A 20,212-nucleotide genomic window follows, 5' to 3' on the forward strand; every position below is an offset into this window, starting at 1 on the left:
TATGGAAGTTTTTTTTTTTTTATTTAATCTTTTTATGAGATCTTTTGCTACTATTGTACGAGATTGATTCAATTTTTTATCAGTTATGCAATGAAAATTTTCTTCTCAATCTAAAAAAAAATAATTCAATGGTTGAAATCAGGTACATACAATTGAATTTTTCCAACATTAACACAATAAATCTAGAATATGGTTTATGAAAATGTTGACATGACATAAAAAACTTATCACACACTAAAAACTAGTGCAAAGCACAATTTAAAGGTTGAATCAAACTAATACTTGAATATTAACTAGTGAGTCATTCCATTGTCATTGGTGCATGACCTCAAACCATTTTGATGAATAGCTGAATGCTTATGATAATGTTTTTAATCTATGGATAGAGAGAGAATGTAATAGTAATAGTATATAGGGTAACATGAAAGCCAGTCCAATGGTTTGTTTAGTATAAAATTCTAAAAGAGTTAACATTTACATAAATTTATTTGCAAATAGAATCAACTTTGATTTTGAATTAAACTAAAGGTGTTTAAAGGATTAATGTTAATGAGCGACGAGCATCATTCAGATTGACTCGGTTGAGTCATACACCAAAACCAATTCCTCACTTGCCGTTCCATCCACTACAAGAATCTGCACTTTTCGCGACCACTTTTCGCGACCAATGTAAAAGTTGGTAGCTAAAAGTTATCTTTTGGCGACCAAATATTAATTAGTCGCAAATGATCATTATTTTTGGCGACCAAATATTATTGGTCGCAGAAGGTTATATTTTGGCGACCAAAAAATGACTTGGTTGCAGAAAGTGATATGTTTTTGTCGACCAACTACAAATTTGGTCGCGGAAGGTCACATATTTTTTGGCGACCAAAAATTTGGTCGCGAAAAACTTATTTTTAGCAACCAAAAAAAATTAGTCGCCAAATTAATACTTTTAGCGACTAATATTTTAGTCGCCATTGATTGAGATTTGGCGACTAAAATATTTTGGTCGGTGAAGGTACCTTTTCTGCGACTAATATGGTCTTTTGGTCGCCAAAAGTTTGGGAGAGAAATTTGATTTTTAATGGGGCGGGAATTGAAATTTTTTTGCGACAAATAAATTTGGTCACCAATTTTAAAACGACGTCGTTTTGTACCATGAAAGCATAGAAAAAAAAAAAAAAACCTAATCACCATCGTCTCTATCTTGCTATGTCTCGGTCCGCCTCTCCCTCTCTGTGTTCTTTCTCTCAATCGGTGCCCACTCTCTCTAGCTCACCGAAGTCCCTCACCACCATTGCTCACATCCGTCGCACATCGCCACCGCCGCAAATCGCCATCGCCCTCTGTCTTTCTCTCACACAGAGGGAGCAATTGCTGGGTATTCGCTGCTGTGGTTGTTCACTACAACAAAAAGTGTCTTTGGAGACGAAAACTAATGACGAAAATAAATTTTGTCACGAAAGACGTACCTTTTAATGAAGAAAATAATTTTTCGTCTCTAAATGTACTAATTTTAGAGACAAAAATAAAATTTCGTCACCAATCTGCATATATAATAAAAAAATTAGGTGACGAAATTATTTTTCGTCATTATTTATATTTTTTTTGTCACTAAATATTTTTCTGCTAATTTTTCGGATGGTGCCAAAATTTTCAGACTTTTGGTGAGGAAAAAATTGATCACCAATAATAAAATTATTAATAACGAATATATTTTCGTCACCAATAATTTTTTACAATTTAATATTATTTAATGAAAAAATTATTTTCGTGGTTAATAATTTTATTTTTAATGAGAAAATAATTTTGTCATTAAATAAATGATTTAATTGCTAAAATTTTTTAGGGGGAAATGAATATATTGGCGCCTTTAGATATATCTGTTCCTCTCACACACAGATTCCAAACCTCACCCTACATGACCTCACCTCCCCCTTTCTCTTTTCTCACGCCTCTGTGTCTTTTCTCTCTCACGCCTCACGCCTCACGTTGCCCTCCTCTCTGTTACTAGAGCATCACCGCAAGGGTTAGATGAGCACAACGCAAGGGTTAGGTGAGCACACCGTAAGGGTTAGCACCACCGTCGCTTTGTCTCGGGTAGGTATGTCCTCTATTTCGCCCTCTCTCTCTCTCTCTGTGTGTGTGTGTGTCTCTCTGTCTTCCTCTCTTTGTCTCCTTCGATTTGGGGCTAATTATTTTCTTCATTTTGCTCACTATTTGACATTAAACAGGGGAATTTGGGGCTTTATCGGCATCAAACTGGAAAGGGTATGACCCTCTCCTAATTTCTTTTTCTCATGTTTTTTCTATTACTTAAGGGGATCGAAAAGGCATTGGTAGCATTATGTAATGGGTTTTTATTGGACTAGGATATGATTTTGAATATTGGTATATTAATTTGGGATTTGATTCCACAGTTTCTTTCTCTTTTGTTCTTTTGGTGCTACATCAAGTTTTTTTTTGACCTTTGATAATGATCCTTTTGATATGTTTCCTCATTCTCACATATATTGGGTTATCCACTGGTTCATTGGTCAAAATTTTGGTCAAATACTGTGGCAATTTGTTGAATTGATTAAGTTAATTTTTCTTTTTAGTTAATGAAATCTTAGTTTCAAATTCACACCAATTCAGGGTATTCGAATTCAAGTCTTGAGGGTTTTGATTAAGAATTGGATTGAAGGCTCGAACCAGGTTCTAAAATTAGAGCTAAAGCTCATTTACTGTGTCAACTTTTCCCCTTCCTCTTGTACCTTACCAAGAAGGGAAAAAAATCTAGAAAGAAGAGAGAATTGTTTTGTACTATGCCTTGTTACTCATGCCTTGTGTTTGTCTTTGTTTATATGTTTAGAAGAGAGAATTATTTCAAGATTTGGATCCACTGTTGTCGAACACTTTTGGTACTATCACTGCCCTCTTGCAGGTATGCTTTATATTGTTCATAATAATATTTTGTAATCAGTTTTTGGCCACACAATTGATGTTTGCTGCAGTGTTCTACATTAATCACTGGCTAATCTGCCTCTCAAAGAACCTACCTTAATTTTCTTTTCCATTCATAATTTATTTTACTAGAAAATGCTGTTCGTCTTAGCTTTTCTTTTGTCTATCAGACATAGATTATGTTCCTTTATACAGCACAGCAAACAAACAAGGGGTATATGTTCCAGTCTGTCTTGTGGCAGCAAATCGATGGTTCGTGCTATCGCATCATTGGTTATACTGGTGACCTGTGCATTTATTGTTTATATATCTACTGCTGTGCACACGTTTTTGCATTGATCGTGCAAATTCTGAGTTCTACTTGTGTGTTACTTGATTATATAATATGACTAAGAGATTGAAGTAGTATGTGAACTTGGTGGTGTTGATTTGGTGAAAATTGACGGCCTGATTCCTATAAAAAAATTATTTTTTGGGGCTAATTATGATGATTTGGTAAGTATTTACTGTTGCAAATTATGCTTATTTGGATATGCTTAATTTACAATTGGATGAATTTGCTTATTGAGCTAACATAATTAAGTTGAAACATTTCTAACTTGGATGCACTATATGCACATTGTTATGTATTTTTTTTAGTTGTGGAAATTATTAAATCATATTTTGTTTATAATCAATCATTGAATTTTTAAAGGAAAACAAAATCCTACAGAACAGGATGTTGTTTTGTTAGAGAATGCACTGAAGTAATGGAAAAGAAACATTGACTTGACTTCAAACTGCTTTTTTCATAGATGACAACACACCACACAATGATAGGAGAATCCATGCCGATGCCCCCACAATATCTTGGTCCTCTTGGTTTCTCTTTGTAGCAAATAGGCAAGTTGACACTCTATTTTGTTGAAAAAAATTTGCTCGGAAAAAGTTACTTTTAACTATGAAGATAATTTATTTTAGCAATCCCCTCAAACCTAATTAAAGAAACATACTAATTTTTTTCTTCAAGGTGCAAGGAAATTTACTTGTATATATGAATGAAGTAGTGTTGTTAATTATGGCTTCATTTTTTGTAGGCTTCTTCAGAGATTATGGAGTAGATGGTTCTTGGACGGTTGAAAACTTATGGAGTTGGGTTGGTTTTGTTGCGTGTTAGGGTGATATTTCTTTGATAACCAGCATCTCTAATTTGTGCTTTTCGACTTTGCTTGGATTGCTTTTCAATAGAATGCTATTTATATACATATTGACTGTCTTAATCTTGTTTTGCTGATGGGAGGAAAGAAAAAGTGAGCTTTGTTGATATCATCCCTTGCTTCATATTGCATTTTAGACTCCATTGACAACTTGATTTTGTGTAAAATATTTTTTGCGCCTAAAGAAGCTGTTAAGCTTTCCCGTCTCTCAAGAAGCTTTTGATTTTATCTTTGCAGCCTTATTCTAGTTTAATCGTGTTTATGATTAGTTGCATGTTACTTTATTAAAACTGAAGTTCTTTTATTTCTATATATATTTATGAATAGAATAGGATTTTTTATTTTTATTTTTATGATGCTATCTTTAGAAACACCTAACCCTTGTGGGGGCATATAATCTGTTAGTACACTTCTCCATATCTAATTTTCTTGCAGCTCACATCTCACTTATCCCTTTTACAATCTTGTTGACATCAAATAAGAACATATCTATTTAGCTATACAGAGAAAAGATAGAAACACAGGATCACATAAACATGATGTGCACAACATCAAACTAGTTAGATCTTTTCTTCAAGAAATGTGTCTGTTTTTATAGAATGAATGTTTTTGGAGAGATTTGAAAGGGCAGGTACAATCTCACAGTTTTTTCATAGACACACATATCTCACCTCATCTGTCTTGTTGTCCCGAAATATTCATAGCAATTAGATCATGGGTTCAGGTCATCAAATGATCAAACGGTTGGGATTGTTTTGAGGTAGAACGACAAAGGGGTTCTTCGTCCATCAAAGGAGGGATATGATATGTGTGAAAAGGACTACAATTCAAGCAATGATGTATTTGTCTATCAATATGTAGGAAACAATAGAAAGAACCACAGGAAGAAGATACATCAACTTGTGGTTATGCACTAGGTCAAACTTGTTGGATCCTTCTTCAACAATGGTCTCCAATTTAGGAACATTGGATGAAGGTTTTTGGGGAGAGAAGAGAGGAGATGGAAACTCAGGAATGACTGTGTATTTAATAATGGGCAGCCTTCTTGTGTTGAGTTGGGTGAAGTAGTGAAGGTTAGGGTGGCTGTGTGATCTCATTAAAGTGAGAATGGCTAATTGGTATCCTTGTGTGTGATACAGATCAGCCACAGCTGCGAGCCATAGCCAAGGCCACAGCAGTCAAGGCAGTGAAAACTAGATAGCTGCAGCCAAGGCCACAGTGATAAGGCAGAGCAGTTAAGGCCACAGTCTAGCAACCAAGGCCACACCTTAGCAGCTAGCAGCCATAGCGAAGGCTGCAGCTCAGAACAGACAGAGCTGCTAATGCTACAGTAGCTGCAGCCTCAGCTGCAGCCCTCTCTCATCAGCTGAAGTCTCTCTCTCATTTCAAGAACGTGTGAATTGCAAAGCAAGTGGCAAATTAGCTGTTAGTTTGTTAAAGGTTAACTATATGGTTTAGTTAGACAGTTATAGTCAAGTTAGGTAGTTATGGTTATGGTTCATTGTTTTTCCCTCAACAATTTTAGCTTCTTTTTTCTATTGATAAATTCGCAGCTGGGGTTCTTCTCTCTCTTTGCCCTATAAATTGCAATTTATGTGCCCTAATTGATTTTTCCTTGCCAAATGCATTTTTGTTCTTTCCAGATTTCTATTTTAGTGTTAATTCCTCTATTAGTTTCATCCACTAGATCTGTCAATTCAGTTCTGGATTGAAAATCTGGAAAATATTTCAAAAATGAAATGACATTTTAAAAACTGCATTTTTTCACTTAAATTAATGAAACTAATAGAAGCCACTTTAGTTATGATTTTGTTAGCTTTCTGCAACAAATTAAGCAATCAATGATCATATTGAGAATTCTTAGCAATAAGAATTAGTCCCTTGAGGTAATGGACATTGCTTGTACCTGTCATCGTATTCTTGTTCCAAAAACCTTTACTGGTTTTTCTTTTGTGTCTCAAAAGGAAGAAGGAAAGAGAAAACTTTCACTACTCTTATCTATTTTTTGATGTTGAGCTTCTTTAGTTCTGAATCCTTGTATTTGTTTTGTTGCTACTAGTTTCATTGATGTCTTTTAATCTTGTACCTCTGTTGTGGTGTTGATGGAAGCAACAGACCTGGAGATGGTGAATTTTGTTAGAATTTTTGTGTTCTTGACTGACCTTTTTGCCCTTGTATTGCCAGCTAGTTTTTGTAGACTTAGTTTCAGCACTTCTAATAAAACATAAATTCTTCTTGATATGGATTGACTGAATTAAGGCCCTAAAATTTCATTTCATCGTGTAATATTTTTTAGCCGATCTTTCAAAGGTATCCACGGCCTGAGAAGGAGTACCAGTCCTCTCTTATATAGAATGACAGGTCACTAGATTTGGTAAGCATCTCATTTGACATATCCATTTCCTTATTAATTTTCAGTTGCTGCAATGATCTTCCTAAAATACCAATTCTGTTCTACTATTTTAGAGTAGTTTCCAAATAGATATATATTTTACTCTATTTGTAATTTGGTAAATGACTTTCATTCCAGATTTGTAAAGATAAAGATGAAGCTGAGCAATGGTTTATTTGTTTAAAAGCATTAATTTCGCGTGGTCATCAACGGAAGTGGAGAATAGAATCAAGGAGTGATGGTATTCCATCTGAAGCTAATAGTCCCCGAACATACACTCGAAGAAGTTCTCCTTTGAACTCTTCATTTGGTAGCGGTGATAGCTTGTAGAAGGTATAATTTCTAGTTTTGCACACATGCAGAAAGTTCACCTTGAGACACACGTAGGCACCTTTATGTAAAAACAAATGCACATGGACATAGTTCTCCTTAAGAATGCTTAAACTGGTCTGCATTTTCCTATAAGTTTTACTTACTATTTTCCTTTTTGGTTTCATTGGTTAAAGCCATATGTTATTAAAGCTTGTGATTTCATTCAATTCAATTGAAAGATTGCTGGCTGTTGCTTTACACTTGGTCCTCATGTTAAAATTAAAGAAAATCAGAGAAGAACTTGAATGTATTTGCAATCTGATGTAATTGCTCTGTTGGACTGAGCTGTGGCTGCAACTGCTGCAACTGTTCTGTTGTTCTGAGCTGTGGCCATGGCTGCAGCTCTACCTTGACTTGTAATGCTTTAGCCAATTGCCCATGCTGTGGATATGTCTGCAGCCATGTAGCCCTTGTGTCCTTCAATTGTCTTGCTGATCTGACCTCCTAAACCTGCTGGTAGTTACATAAATATGGTTGACATTCAGATTTGGAATACCTTATCCTACCCTTAGGACCCATTTTTATTTAGCATTCAAGTTTGTATTTTGTCAGAATTCAAGTAATAACAATTTTATCATAATTAGTAAAAATTACCAAGAAAAAGGGTTAATCACATCCATTGATTTCTTGATGAATAAAAACTATGGAAAAACAATAACTTCACAAAGAGGGTAAAAAAAAGAGAGATTGAAATGGAAAAAGATAAGTAGATGTTGAGCTTAAAAATCAAACACAACACCTTTTTCATTATTTGACGAGATTACATGCTCCTCATAATTATAATTTCAAGGATGATATGAAAGTGTTTTCCCCACTTGTGGAAGTCCAACCTATTACACCATCGCTTGATAAACTTTGGGATCAGCATGAGGGTGCAAAAAAAGATCATCTTCGAGTTCATAAGAAACCTTCTTTGCTCTTTCCTTCATCGAATAGGAGATTTCCTCTTTCAGAGGAAGGAGGTGGCAGTGATCATCCAATTTTTGACTGGAAACCTAGTTCAACTTCCAAACAGGTTTACTTTTTGCCCCTCTCTAATTCCCTTTCAATTTTATTGAATCACTTGTTTGCTGCCTGACATTTACTAATTTAGATTGAGAGCATTAATTACTCATCATTTAAATAATTCTGTATATCTTTCCAATTTATCAAAAAAAAAAAAAAAAATTCTGTATACCTTTCCACTTGAGGATCAAAATTGACCTTTCAGTCCATGATGCCCCTAACATCATATTGAGATGGGAAGTGAACTGTTTGGCTATAATTATTTCATTTTCTTTTTGTATTGTTTTGGTTTTCCCTCTGTCCCTCTGGCTATAAGTATTTCATTTTCTGCAACTAGCCAGACAAGTATGAGTTACCTAACAAGTTCAAACCTGATCTCGGCAAATTTACGCAACAGAGACAACTCCTCCAATCAAGAGTCTTCACTGGGATTTCCAGAGCATATCCCCTTCAGTTCTATGTCCCTTTCTCTAGGAACAAAAAGTACTACTTTAGGGCAGTCTAACCTTTATTCTCTGGGGTCAGCATTAAACCACCCTCGAAAATTTACCACTTATGCTGAAAGGATGAGTACTAATCTGGCCTTTAGTGATGGAACATCCCTCTCGGTGGGTTCACCAAAAACAAAGAAAACAGGAGCTGAAACGAGAGAAGAACTGTTGAATAGCTTGTTATCAAGGACGAACACATTATCTGCTACAGAACAAAGGACTCTTCCATATGTGAATGTAAGATCACCATCATGGATTTATCTAATTTCTTGTTTGTACAATTTTCCTGTGCCTCCATCTATTAAATTTAGGTGTGAACTTGACTTACATTTTGTGAGCTTAAATTTAGGTTTATTCCTGGAACTGTGAGGTAGACTTACACTTTGTGATAATTCAACATCTTAACCTTTCACCCAGATTTCTTAAAGCTAGCGCCATTTTTTGTTAAAATAGAATGGTCATTGACCTGTAGTATTGTAATAGGGAGGAGTTTCACAACCCCCGAGAATCCCATCTCAACCTCACACACAGCAGGGGTCCTCTTTTACACTTCAGCTGTTTCAACGCACTCTTGAAGAAACTCTTGGTGCCTTCCAGAAATCCATTCATGAAGATATGAGGAACCTCCATATTGAAATTTTAAGGCAGTTTCATATGCAGGAGGTATATATATATATATATAATATTCAAGTTCATTCCTTTGCTTTTGTTGTTCTTTATCTAGCTTCCACTCACTGTATCACTCTACAGATGGAAATGTCTGGTGTGATGAGCTCAATCCTGGAAAATCAAGCTGAGATTATGAAAGAAGTTCAGTCATTTCGTAAAGAAACTCAGTAGCTTCGGCAATTACTTTAACCATTGGCAGAGACTTCACTTTTCAATTCAAATATGTCTCTGATACATGTGTGAGTTCCTTTGAACCAGCAATTTATTCATGAGTCTCTGGTATGCACTTGAATGACAGAACAACAGGTTATGCATTTATGCAGTTTGCTTACCCGTATGGCAAGTATAAGCAACAAGCTTTCATGGTGACAAAGAGAACAACATTTGTTACGAGAATAATATTTTAAATATGCGTTTGAATGAATTCATATATAATGACAAGTCCCACTCAATTTTGCCTTTTAACTGTTGACAGAATGGGTGTTCTCTTCTTTTTTTAATTTTATAATATGATGAGGAATGTTGGACTGAATTTCTGGGCAGCCCCGTTTCTCTCAATCTGAGCCCTAATTTCAATGTCATCTTGTGAATTAATTTGAGCAGGGTTTTTAATAACAATGAACTCAGTGGCAAGATTCCTTCAACGCTAGGACTACTGCAGACTTTGGAGATATTGTGAGTATCTCTATCACATACCCAATTAAAATCATAATAAGATGCTAGCTGTGAATACCCATTAAATTTTTTGAATTGAGTATACAGTGTTGGCAATGGATTTTCCTGGATATGGACTCATTGGTGGCCCTATCCTAATTTCAATCTCATTGTTTTTCGTTCTTGTAGTGACATGACTGTTAACAAAACACATACTTTTATGTACCATTGAGTGTAGTTAATCCTAATATGATCTATGTTTGTGCATTTATATCATTGATCTATAGACCTTATTCTAGTACCCAATAAAATAAGAAAGTCTAAATACATAGAGAATCAAACACATAATAAACACAAAAATATCTCACAAATTTACAAATGTCTCACAAAAGCAGAAAGTCTATGTTTAGTTTTCTACATTTCTAACATTGCTCTAATTAAATTACTGCGCTGGACTTTGGCAAAACAGTTGACATCACATGAAGAATGTGTTCCTATAATTCTTTTTCTCTTACATGAGCATTCACTTAGAATATTTTTCTTCTAGTGACTTTTTTTCAGTTTAAAGTTTCTTATAATTCATGTTCCTATAATTCTTATAATCTTTTCCTATAATTCTTTTTCTCTTACATGAGCATTCATTTTTCAGTTTGAAGTTTCTTTTCCCATTGTGCTAGCAAGTTCAGTCATGTTTACTCTTAAGGGAAAGGATAATGGTCTAAGTAATACCGTGGATCCCCTATTTATTTTCATACAATGGGATGTTGGAGAGATTTATATATATTATGAAATTACAGTACTATGTTTAGTAAGAGATGGGATGGAGGAAAGTTAATCCGACGAGGACTCATGCGAAATTAATTATGCCAAGGCACTGAGAAATTTAACCCATGGTTTTGAGGGAGTATTAATCTGTCCGCACAACTAATCCCCTTATTGGTGAATCAAATGTGAGACATTACAAAATTAGGAGACAAATCCTAAACATATGGGGTCTTATGTTTTTTAGTTTAATACCCTAATCCTGACACAATCATGTCGAAAAGGGTAGAATATATATATGTTTATCTTTCATCTTCAATGTTGATATGTACAAGATGTTTTGAAGCTTTAAGTTTTCAGCCCTTGAACTACTTATCAAGTTTTTATATTGTTCATCCTATATGTATCAAAATATGTAAAAAGTGCTTAGTATTCTAACTATTTTGGTATTACCTCCCCTTAAAGACAGACCATAAGTTGTCATTAGCATGATCCGTTGAAAAATAATAGTGGATCTTATTATTTTATAGATATGATAGGTCCTATATTTATACATATGGTTCGTACGTAGGAGGTAAAAAGAAAGGGGGGTAAATATTCATGTATCATTTTCTTAGTCATCAAACCAAGACATACTCTCTGAGGATGAACTGTCTAGTACAAAATCTGACTCCATTTTCATTTGGCAGACTTAACTCGAACAGCATTACACTCTGGTAGGGGCCTCCCCGTCAACCATAACTCAGTTGTACCAAATTTGCAGTCATGTGTGAAGAAATTGTTTCTCTAGTCGATGATAAACGTACCTAATTGCCTTAAAATAGCAAGAACATCAAGTACCCAAGACAAAATAGAAACTTGGTTGCAAGGCGGTAGGGGCCGCCCCATCGATCACTCTTGGTGAAGAAAGACTATTGACTAGTTATATACCAAAACACAGAAAAAAAATCTAGACTACACATTAATTTTTTTTCTGCCTCATTATCTAATTGCATTGAAATCTATTAATTGGGCAGTTTTTGCAGTCTTGGCTTCTTTTACCTTTGGGTAATTTTGCATACTAGGTATTTTACAGTGTTCCACATGCATGCTTAAGCTTCTCACACGTGGTTATGTAATGCATTCTATTTTTAAAATGTTGACTTACATATGATCGAAACTCATTAAAATTTTCTGCAAAATAAATTAATGGAAGTCCATCAGCCTTTATTTGTTTATCTTGATCTTGGTTTAAAGATGTTTTAGTTTGCTTTCAGTTCAATAACTTCAGCCTCCGTCACTTCAACATCATTTCAAAGTCTGGATATCTCTTATTTTCCCTTTTGTAGGTGCTCTTTCATACCACTTCTTATGAACATTCTGCCTCTGTGAGAACATTCACGGACACATTGTAACTAAATCTATCACGGGGGGATGGATAAGTAGAAAGTGCTTGAAAATATCGATTTTATACAAGTTCTTTCCTGAGAAGTTGAAAATTTCTATATTTACCTTTGATGTTTTGGACATGTTAGATGAAAACTATCAGTTTCATCAATAAGGATGCAAAGTGCTTAGTCACATAACATAACAGTTGTTAGCAATGATATTGGCTAAGAGGAAACTGGTTATGGTTCCCAACACTGACAAGTCTGACAATACTTGTTACACCGATTTCTCTGGGGCTCTTTACATATTGAGCATTATTTATCTCTCGAGATTTTTCATCCAGCTGGGGGTTGGATAATGTGAGATTTCTTTGGGTAGATCTACAGTGTTCAAATATAGAGGTTATGTTATAGACTTAGCAAAAAAATATAGAGGTTGTAGAAGTTTTATAGTTCCTCCAATACTTCTTATGCTGTGAGCCTTGAACTTATTCCTGCTGCTGATACTTGCTGCACAACCCACCTACCCCTGCAGGATGCCAGTGTGCGAGGCAGGGGCATGTGGGAAGTCATTGGTTGATTTGTCCTCTCATTTTTTGTAGGCTCACTTGAAAGGGATTAATTACACCTTAATTATTTATGTTTCTTGTTCTGCAGACAAGGCAAGCCTTTACACCAGAGCAAATAAATGAAGCATGTTATGTTGACATTAATTCCAACAAGGCTGTCTTTGACAGTTTGAGGAATAACCCAAAAGTGAACTATGATGGGAGGTGCTTCGCTTACAAGGTAAATCCTAATCTTTTCACCTGGAACCCTGGCAGACAATTGAACTTCTCTGTCTTCCCCAAGAGTTCATAGATTGTTACAGGTGCCTGCCCAAAAAGCTTCGAAAAAAAGTTGTCTTTGTGCTGAGAATTTACTTGGTCTTTATTTGATTACAGTCCAAACATGCTCTGGAGGACAAGAATCAACTACTCATCCTAATACGTAAATTTCCAGAGGGCATTGCTGTTATTGATCTCAAGGATGCATACCCAACTGTCATGGAGGATCTACAGGTTTGTGTTACCGCCTAAAATAATAGCCAAATACTTGCATGGACTTTGCATTATAACCTTTAATTTTTGTTTTTCTTGGAGTTTTAGAGCAAAATTTGTATTTTCTTCATAGGCTTTGAAAGCTGCTGGTCAAATCTGGCTGTTGTCGAACTTCGACTCGCAAGAGGACATAGCCTATCCAAATGACCCTCGAGTGCCAATCAAGGTTGATGACGACCTGAAACTGCTATTCCGGGGAATTGAACTACCACGTGATATGATTGACATTGAGAAGAATCTTCAAAAGAACGGGATGAAGCCCGCCACAAACACTGCAAAAATCTAGACTACACATTAATTTGTCATTAGCATGATCCGTTGAAAAATAATGGTGGATCTTATTATTTTATAGATATGATAGGTCCTATATTTATACATATGGTTCGTACGTAGGAGGTAAAAAGAAAGGGGGGTAAATATTCATGTATCATTTTCTTAGTCATCAAGCCAAGACATACTCTCTGAGGATGAACTGTCTAGTACAAAATTTGACTCCATTTTCATTTGGCAGACTTAGCTCGAACAGCATTACACTCTGGTAGGGGCCTCCCCATCAACCATAACTCAGTTGTATCCAATTTGTAGTCATGTGTGAAGAAATTGTTTCTCTAGTCAATGATAAACGTATAATTTTATGCTAAATGAAATATGTAGTTTCGAATTATTTGCGGATTTAAACTTATAATAGTTGTTGACTTTAATTAAACAGGTTCAGAAATGGTTGATATATGTATTTTGTTGAATGTTGATGATTCAATTTATTTGTTGGTTTGAATGATTTCTTCTTTTTACAGATTATATTGAATAAATTGGATGAATTATTATAAATTACAGGTTTATTTTGTTGGGTATTGGCGACCAAAATTTGATTTGGTTTTTATAGTTTTGGCGATCAATTGATTAGTCGCGAAATGTCACAATTGGCGACCAAAAAAATTTTGGTCGCGGAATGTCACAATTGGCGACCATAATTTTTGGTCGCGAAATGTCCCAATTGACGACCAAAACAAATTTTGGTCGCAGAATGTCACAATTGGCGACCAAATTTTTTGGTCGCGAAATGTCACAATTGGCGACCAAACAAATTTTGGTTGTAGAATGTCACAATTGGCGACCAAATTTTTTGGTCGCGGAATGTCACAATTGGCGACCAAACTTTTTGGTCGTTGAATGTGATAATTGGCGGCCAAATTTTTTGGTCGCGAAAATATCACTTTTCGCGACCAAAGTGTTTTGGCGACAAAATAAATTAGTCGCGGTAATTAAACATTTAGCGACTAAAAATTTAGTCGCGAAATCCAACTTTTGCCGACCAACCACAATTTTGGTCGCGAATTACTTTTGCCGACCCTCAATTGGCGACCAAAGTAGCGACCAAAAAAATTGGTCGCGGATAACTTTTGCCGACCAAAAATTGACTTTTAGCGACCAATTTTTTTGTTGCCAAAAGTGTTAATTCTTGTAGTGATCAAATTTAGAACTAAATTAATCCATGAAAATTTTGGAACCAATATGAACCAAACCTCTACACCACTGTTCGGTTCAATTTGGAATCACAAATTTTAAAAATATTATCATTATTCATAATAAGATCATAAAATATTATTCACAGCCTAATAATTATTTACATGATTGTTTAAAACTAGTTCTGTCACTATACAAAAATATACTTGTAACAATAGAGAGTTGTAATATATATACATATTTGATACTAATAAAATATTTTAGTATTTACATTCAATAACAAATTATATATATAATCTAAATGGTCCGGTTTGGTTCTAATTGAATTTATAGCTATAAAACTACGAACCGAATCGTGAAGTACGATTCGCCTATTTTAAAAATCAGAACTGAATCGTGTATTATAAAACCAAACCAAAATTATGTAGTTTGGTTTGGACCGGACTAATTCACGATTTTTTCGATTTTTATAGTCAGCCTTGATGTTAATTGCTAAAAAGATTTTGAGTATTATTTGTGATTGACTTTGTTGTATCTAATATTTATTATGGCCTTTTCAAAATACTTTCTTAATTGAGTATGTTGAGTAAGAATAAATCTATGAACATATAAAAAATAATTTTTACATATCAAATCAATTGAATTGAAGATATTATGTAATACGTGAAATAATTAATGATAATAATTAATGATAAATAATCGTAAATTAAAGGGATTATAAAACATTTAAAAAAAAAAAACTTAGGAGGCATGGTCCCTTATCTAACCATTACTTTGTTCAATTATGTGTATTTTGTATTTTTGTGTGTTTACTTTTTGTGTTCGACTGAAATTAAAGAATGATTTATCTCATCAACCAACCTTGACAAGATCAAAAAATAGAAGTGCTTAACCAGTAGACCACTATCTTGCCAACTCTCTTCTTACACGTGGAGAAAGTTGTGTTTGGTTTCATAAAAGTTCAGTGCACTCAATGGGAAAGGATAGATGTTCAATCCTCCAAAGCATCTTTTCCATTCCTTTCCTTTCCTCTATATATCAAACCTCAATCTCAAGCTCTCCTATTCCTCACAAAAACAACACATATCAGTCTCTCCAATACCACTCCTCTCTCTCTCTCTCTCTCTCTCTCTCTCTCTCTCATCCAAACCTATTGTGTACAACTCTCTCTCCACACTCTCACAAGAGTCATGGCTCTCAAACAAGCCATGCTCATGCTAACCATGTCTCTTGCTTTTGTGGTTTTGTCCATGGCTCAATCACCAGCCCCATCACCCACCACCATGGCAGCTCCACCACCTACCATGGTGACAACACCACCACCAATGGCTTCATCGCCAACACCAACAGCAACACCACCACCAATGGCTTCATCACCAACACCAACAACAACACCACCACCACCACCACCAATGGCTTCATCACCAACACCAACAACAACGATGGCTCCTACTCCAAGTGCCATATCATCCCCACCAATGATGTCTCCTCCGACGTCTTCTCCTCCAACCATGAGCCAGAGCCCTGGCCCCTCCACGAGCTTGAGCCCTGGACCCTCCATGAGCTCATCACCACCTGCACCGGCGGCTCCTGAATCACCACCCGCCTCACCGCCGTCCAATCCTTCGCCTAGTCCTTCTATTGCCCAAACACCGACCACCCCACCACCGGTCGCCTCCTCCGCTGGATCAGGAAGCCCCTCTTCAGGAGCTTTCATGCATGGATGTAGCATGGCCATGCTAGCCTTGTTTGGAGGGTTTGCACTCCTTGCTTAATCAACTTTTTCTTAATTTGGTGTAGATTAAGGTATTTATTTGTGTATTCTTTTTCTTTTCTGTTTTTTTTTTTCCTTTACCCTCTATGTTCAATTTTTTTTTTTATAAAAATTTTCTGTTTTTATTTTGTTTTTGTAATTTTGTGTTGATTTTTTAAGCTGCATTTGCCATTTGTGAGGAGGGATGAGGATGGTTGGAGATTTATAGGATGTTACAGTTCTTTTGTAGCTTTTTGGATTAGTTGAATAAGAAAGTCTTTGTGATTCTTGTTGTTTTTTTTTTTCTAGTGTTAATTTTCTGATTAAATTTAATTGCATTGCGACATAATTTAATGTATGAGCTTTTTGGCTGTTTCAACAAAACCAATTATTTGAATAAGTAGAAGGAAAAGAAAAGAAAAATTTGTTTAAGCAGGTTCAATTGTATTTTAAAAATAGAATTGGGAAATAAGTTATTGCTATTCTCAATTTTATAGTTCAATTATTTGTAGGCTGTATTTTGATCTTCGATTTGTGGATGGAAAAGAAAATAGAAGGAAAAAAAGGCTTATATTTCATTGAAAAATTCTCAATAAATGCTATTTTTTTTGATGAAATTTCTATTGAGTCCTTGTATGATTATGTTCAGAGGGTTGATCCTTGAGTTCATTGGACTCCATAAAAATTTGATGGGGTAAATAGAATCAATTAGAAAATTTCCCTATTTCCTTCATAAAATTCAAACACATCCTTATTGTCTTGTTGATTAGAAAAACCATGGGCTAAGCTTGTTTTCTATTGACTAAACTTACTCCAATTGCAGTTCAAAAAAAAAAAAAAAATTAATTGCAACTGTAACATGTTTTGTAAAGTAACCAGACCAGACTGATAAAAAGCCATTTTGAGAGCCCAACCAAAAAGACTCTCAAGAAAAAGTTAAGAAATACTTTCATGGGTAGTTGGCATTGGCATTGAGGTGTTAGATGGAAGAGTGTGATACATATGGATGGCCATTGTAGGGTTGGGTGGGAATATGAGAGAGAGAGATGAAAAAGTTAGGTGCTAGCTGGTGGAGGTGAAAGTATGTGGAAAAAAGGAAATGTGGGTATGCTAGCTTTTGATAAATGAGCTGTATTCTTGGACTTTTGTGTGGATGAGAGAGAAAGAGAGAGAGTAAAGGAGAAAGGGCTTTTAGTGGTGGAAGCATGAGGGGGAGGGAATGCATGGTTGGTGGTGGTATTGGTGGGGCTTAAGTTGAGACAAAGGAACATGAGCATGATGGTGATGTGCACATGGTGGTGTGTTTAGCCCCCACATGAATGAGAGAGAGAGAGAGAGAGATTGGTTAATTCCAAAAAGAATAAAGAGTTTTCAAAAATTATTTCATTATGTACTAAAGTATGATGACTAATATGCCATTACATCATAAGACACACAATGGTCTATATCGCATTTTCAAGAGCTCCTTAAAATTCATCCTTTTTGATTCGACAATTACAGTGTATATATAGAGAAAAATGTTTGAGGGTCACAATTTTTGTAGTCACAATGGCTTAAAACTGTCAAAACGACGTCGTTTTGACATGTTTTGTATCAAAAACGACATCGTTTTGGTAGTTTTGAGCCATTGTGGCCACAAAAATTGTGGTCCTCTAGCATTGTTGATATATAAAACATAATGACTGTTTGGTTTGTTTTTCTGGAAAATTTTTGGAAAAAATTTTATTCAAATAAATTTTCAAGATTAATCAAATCAAACAAATTTTTTCAAAAAAAATCTCAAAATTTTGTTTGGTTACCTACTTTTCAAAATCACACTCTCTCTCGTACACACTAAACAATCACTTTTTTAAAAACTCCTTCTCCCAAAAAATTTTTTCAAAACCATTTCTGAAAAAAGACAAACCAAACAAATTTTCGTACTTTTTATCTCAAAAACTACTCTACAAATACAAACCAAATATATCCATGTTTTAGATACTCTCCTTAAAAAAAAGAAGCTATATTCCCTCAAAATTTTTAGTTTCAAATTTTAAAATGATTGAAATATTTACTCTCTATCATGAATGAGTATACCTCCGTAGTGATGATTTTGTTGTATAGAATGATCAATATACACATCAATAATGGTTGATAGTTTAAATTTTTATAACTCAAATGGTTCGAATGTTTCAAAACGACGTCATTTTGATACATTTAAACTATTCAGACTATACAAATTCAAGCCACCAATCATTTTTTTTTTGGTTTGGGATGTCCTAAAAAAGTGCACTTTTTGACTTATTGGTGGGTTTAGGTTGGGTTTGGGTTAGGTTTGATGTGATGTGTTAGAGAGGTGATGTAATTTAAATAAGATGATATGACTTAAATAAGATAGTGACTTTTTAACCTTTTAACTTATTTAGTACATGCCAAACTAAATACAATATACAATTCACCTAACTTGCTATATATTTACCGTCCTTTCACTGCACATGAATGGCTAGAAAGTCTCCTTTTAATATTGTAGGTTGGCAAGCCATGGTGGAAATTGCTTGAATTTATGACTATGGATGTATTATTCTTGCAATAGACCTAGGTTTCTATCTAACAATGCTACATATTTTATAATAAAAAAAATTAAAAATTACTGAGAAGCATTGGATAATATGACGCTAATTTTAAGTTTACATTATATAATTCACTAATAAAATAAATTTTAAATATAAATTTTGAGGACAGAACATTTTTATTTCTAATCATACCAAAATATGAAGGGTGGTGTCTTTTTCATGAAAAGCATTGGATTCCATTTAAAAAAGACCTAATTAATGAGAATCTTCAATCCTTTTTTTATTTTTGCTTTTTTCTCATCCAATACCTAGCAAAAGTTGTCTCTCTAACTTCTTCAATGAAATTTACCATCTAGTAAAGAGTGGTGAGTCGGCAATTTTATTTTTTTTTGTTAGAACAAATTTTGGTGGCTGAAGGACATAATGTAATTGGAAAATGCTATATATAGATAGTAATTTTTTTCTATACATCGATGTATCATGTAATAATAAAATTTTAGTATTTAAAATGAAATTCACTAAAATAGCATAAAAATTAGTTATATGAGTTTATGGGTTTTATTTGTTTTGTTCCATTGTATGACACTTTTTTTTTTGGTAATAAATATGGAAATTAGATTAATAATAGTTAAGCAGTTACATTTCTAGGGTAAAAGTACCCCTAGCGTCTTCAAAAGTTGAAGAGAAATACAGTTAGGAATAGAAGAAAAAATAAGTAGATCCTCATGATTGAATCCTTCGCCGCCAAGCAAGTCTGCTCATTTGTTTCATATGCGGTAGGTATAGCTAATAGTCGAGGTTTCGAGCTGGTCCAAGAGGTACCCGCAGTCATGAATGAGATCACTAAGTTTATGACAATGGTTGGAGTTACCAAGAATGAGATTTTGCACGATGGTTGCATCTGTTTCCACTTCTATTCTTGTGAGATTAAGGTCAAGAGCAAGTTTTAGACCATCTCGCATGGCCCAAAGTTCAGCTTCAATACTGGACGAGTGACCAATATTGCGGCAGAAACCAGAAATCCATTTACTCGTCCAGTCCCTAATGATACCACCAGCAGCGGCAAGTCTAGGGTTGTTTTTTGAGGCACCATCGGTATTGAGTTTGAAAATGCCAGGTTTGGAGGGGGAGCTAAGAGATAACGGATGGTGGAGGGAGGTGTGGTTGCCTGGATAGAGAGAGAGATGTTGCCATTCGATGGCAGATGCAATGGCCAAGGAGGGGTTGAGCAAGTGAGGGTTGAGGGTGGAGAGACACCAAGAATTGTGATTTTTCCAAATGAACCAGCAAGAGATGGGAAAAAGGACTGACCAATCTGCAGATGAGTGGTGGGTTAGGTTGGAGGTACAGTTGGATTTAATCCAGACAACAAGAGGGTAGACGAAAGAGAGAGTGGCATCGGCTGGGATTTGGAGAGCATCCCAGAAGTGTTTGGCAAATTTGCAGTCCCTAAGGACGTGAGTGGTAGTTTTAGGATGGATAAGGTAGCGAGGGCAGATAGAGT

General features: G+C 35.0%; 1 protein-coding gene across 1 annotated transcript; it reads left to right on the top strand.

Annotated features, from left to right (window-relative positions):
* The first annotated feature begins 128 nt into the window (after positions 1–128).
* On the top strand, positions 129–13,666 carry LOC145802793 (uncharacterized). Its single transcript, XM_082895583.1, has 7 exons — positions 129–142; positions 2,220–2,256; positions 2,623–2,682; positions 2,840–2,911; positions 12,497–12,628; positions 12,784–12,900; positions 13,013–13,666. The coding sequence occupies exons 1-7, from the start codon at positions 129–131 to the stop codon at positions 13,223–13,225; spliced, it is 645 nt and encodes a 214-aa protein (XP_082751709.1). The 3' UTR covers positions 13,226–13,666.
* The last annotated feature ends 6,546 nt before the right edge of the window (positions 13,667–20,212 follow it).

This window comes from Camellia sinensis, chromosome 11 (genome assembly GCF_055761805.1).
Source record: "Camellia sinensis isolate YWXY chromosome 11, ASM5576180v1, whole genome shotgun sequence".
Lineage (NCBI taxonomy): Eukaryota > Viridiplantae > Streptophyta > Magnoliopsida > Ericales > Theaceae > Camellia > Camellia sinensis.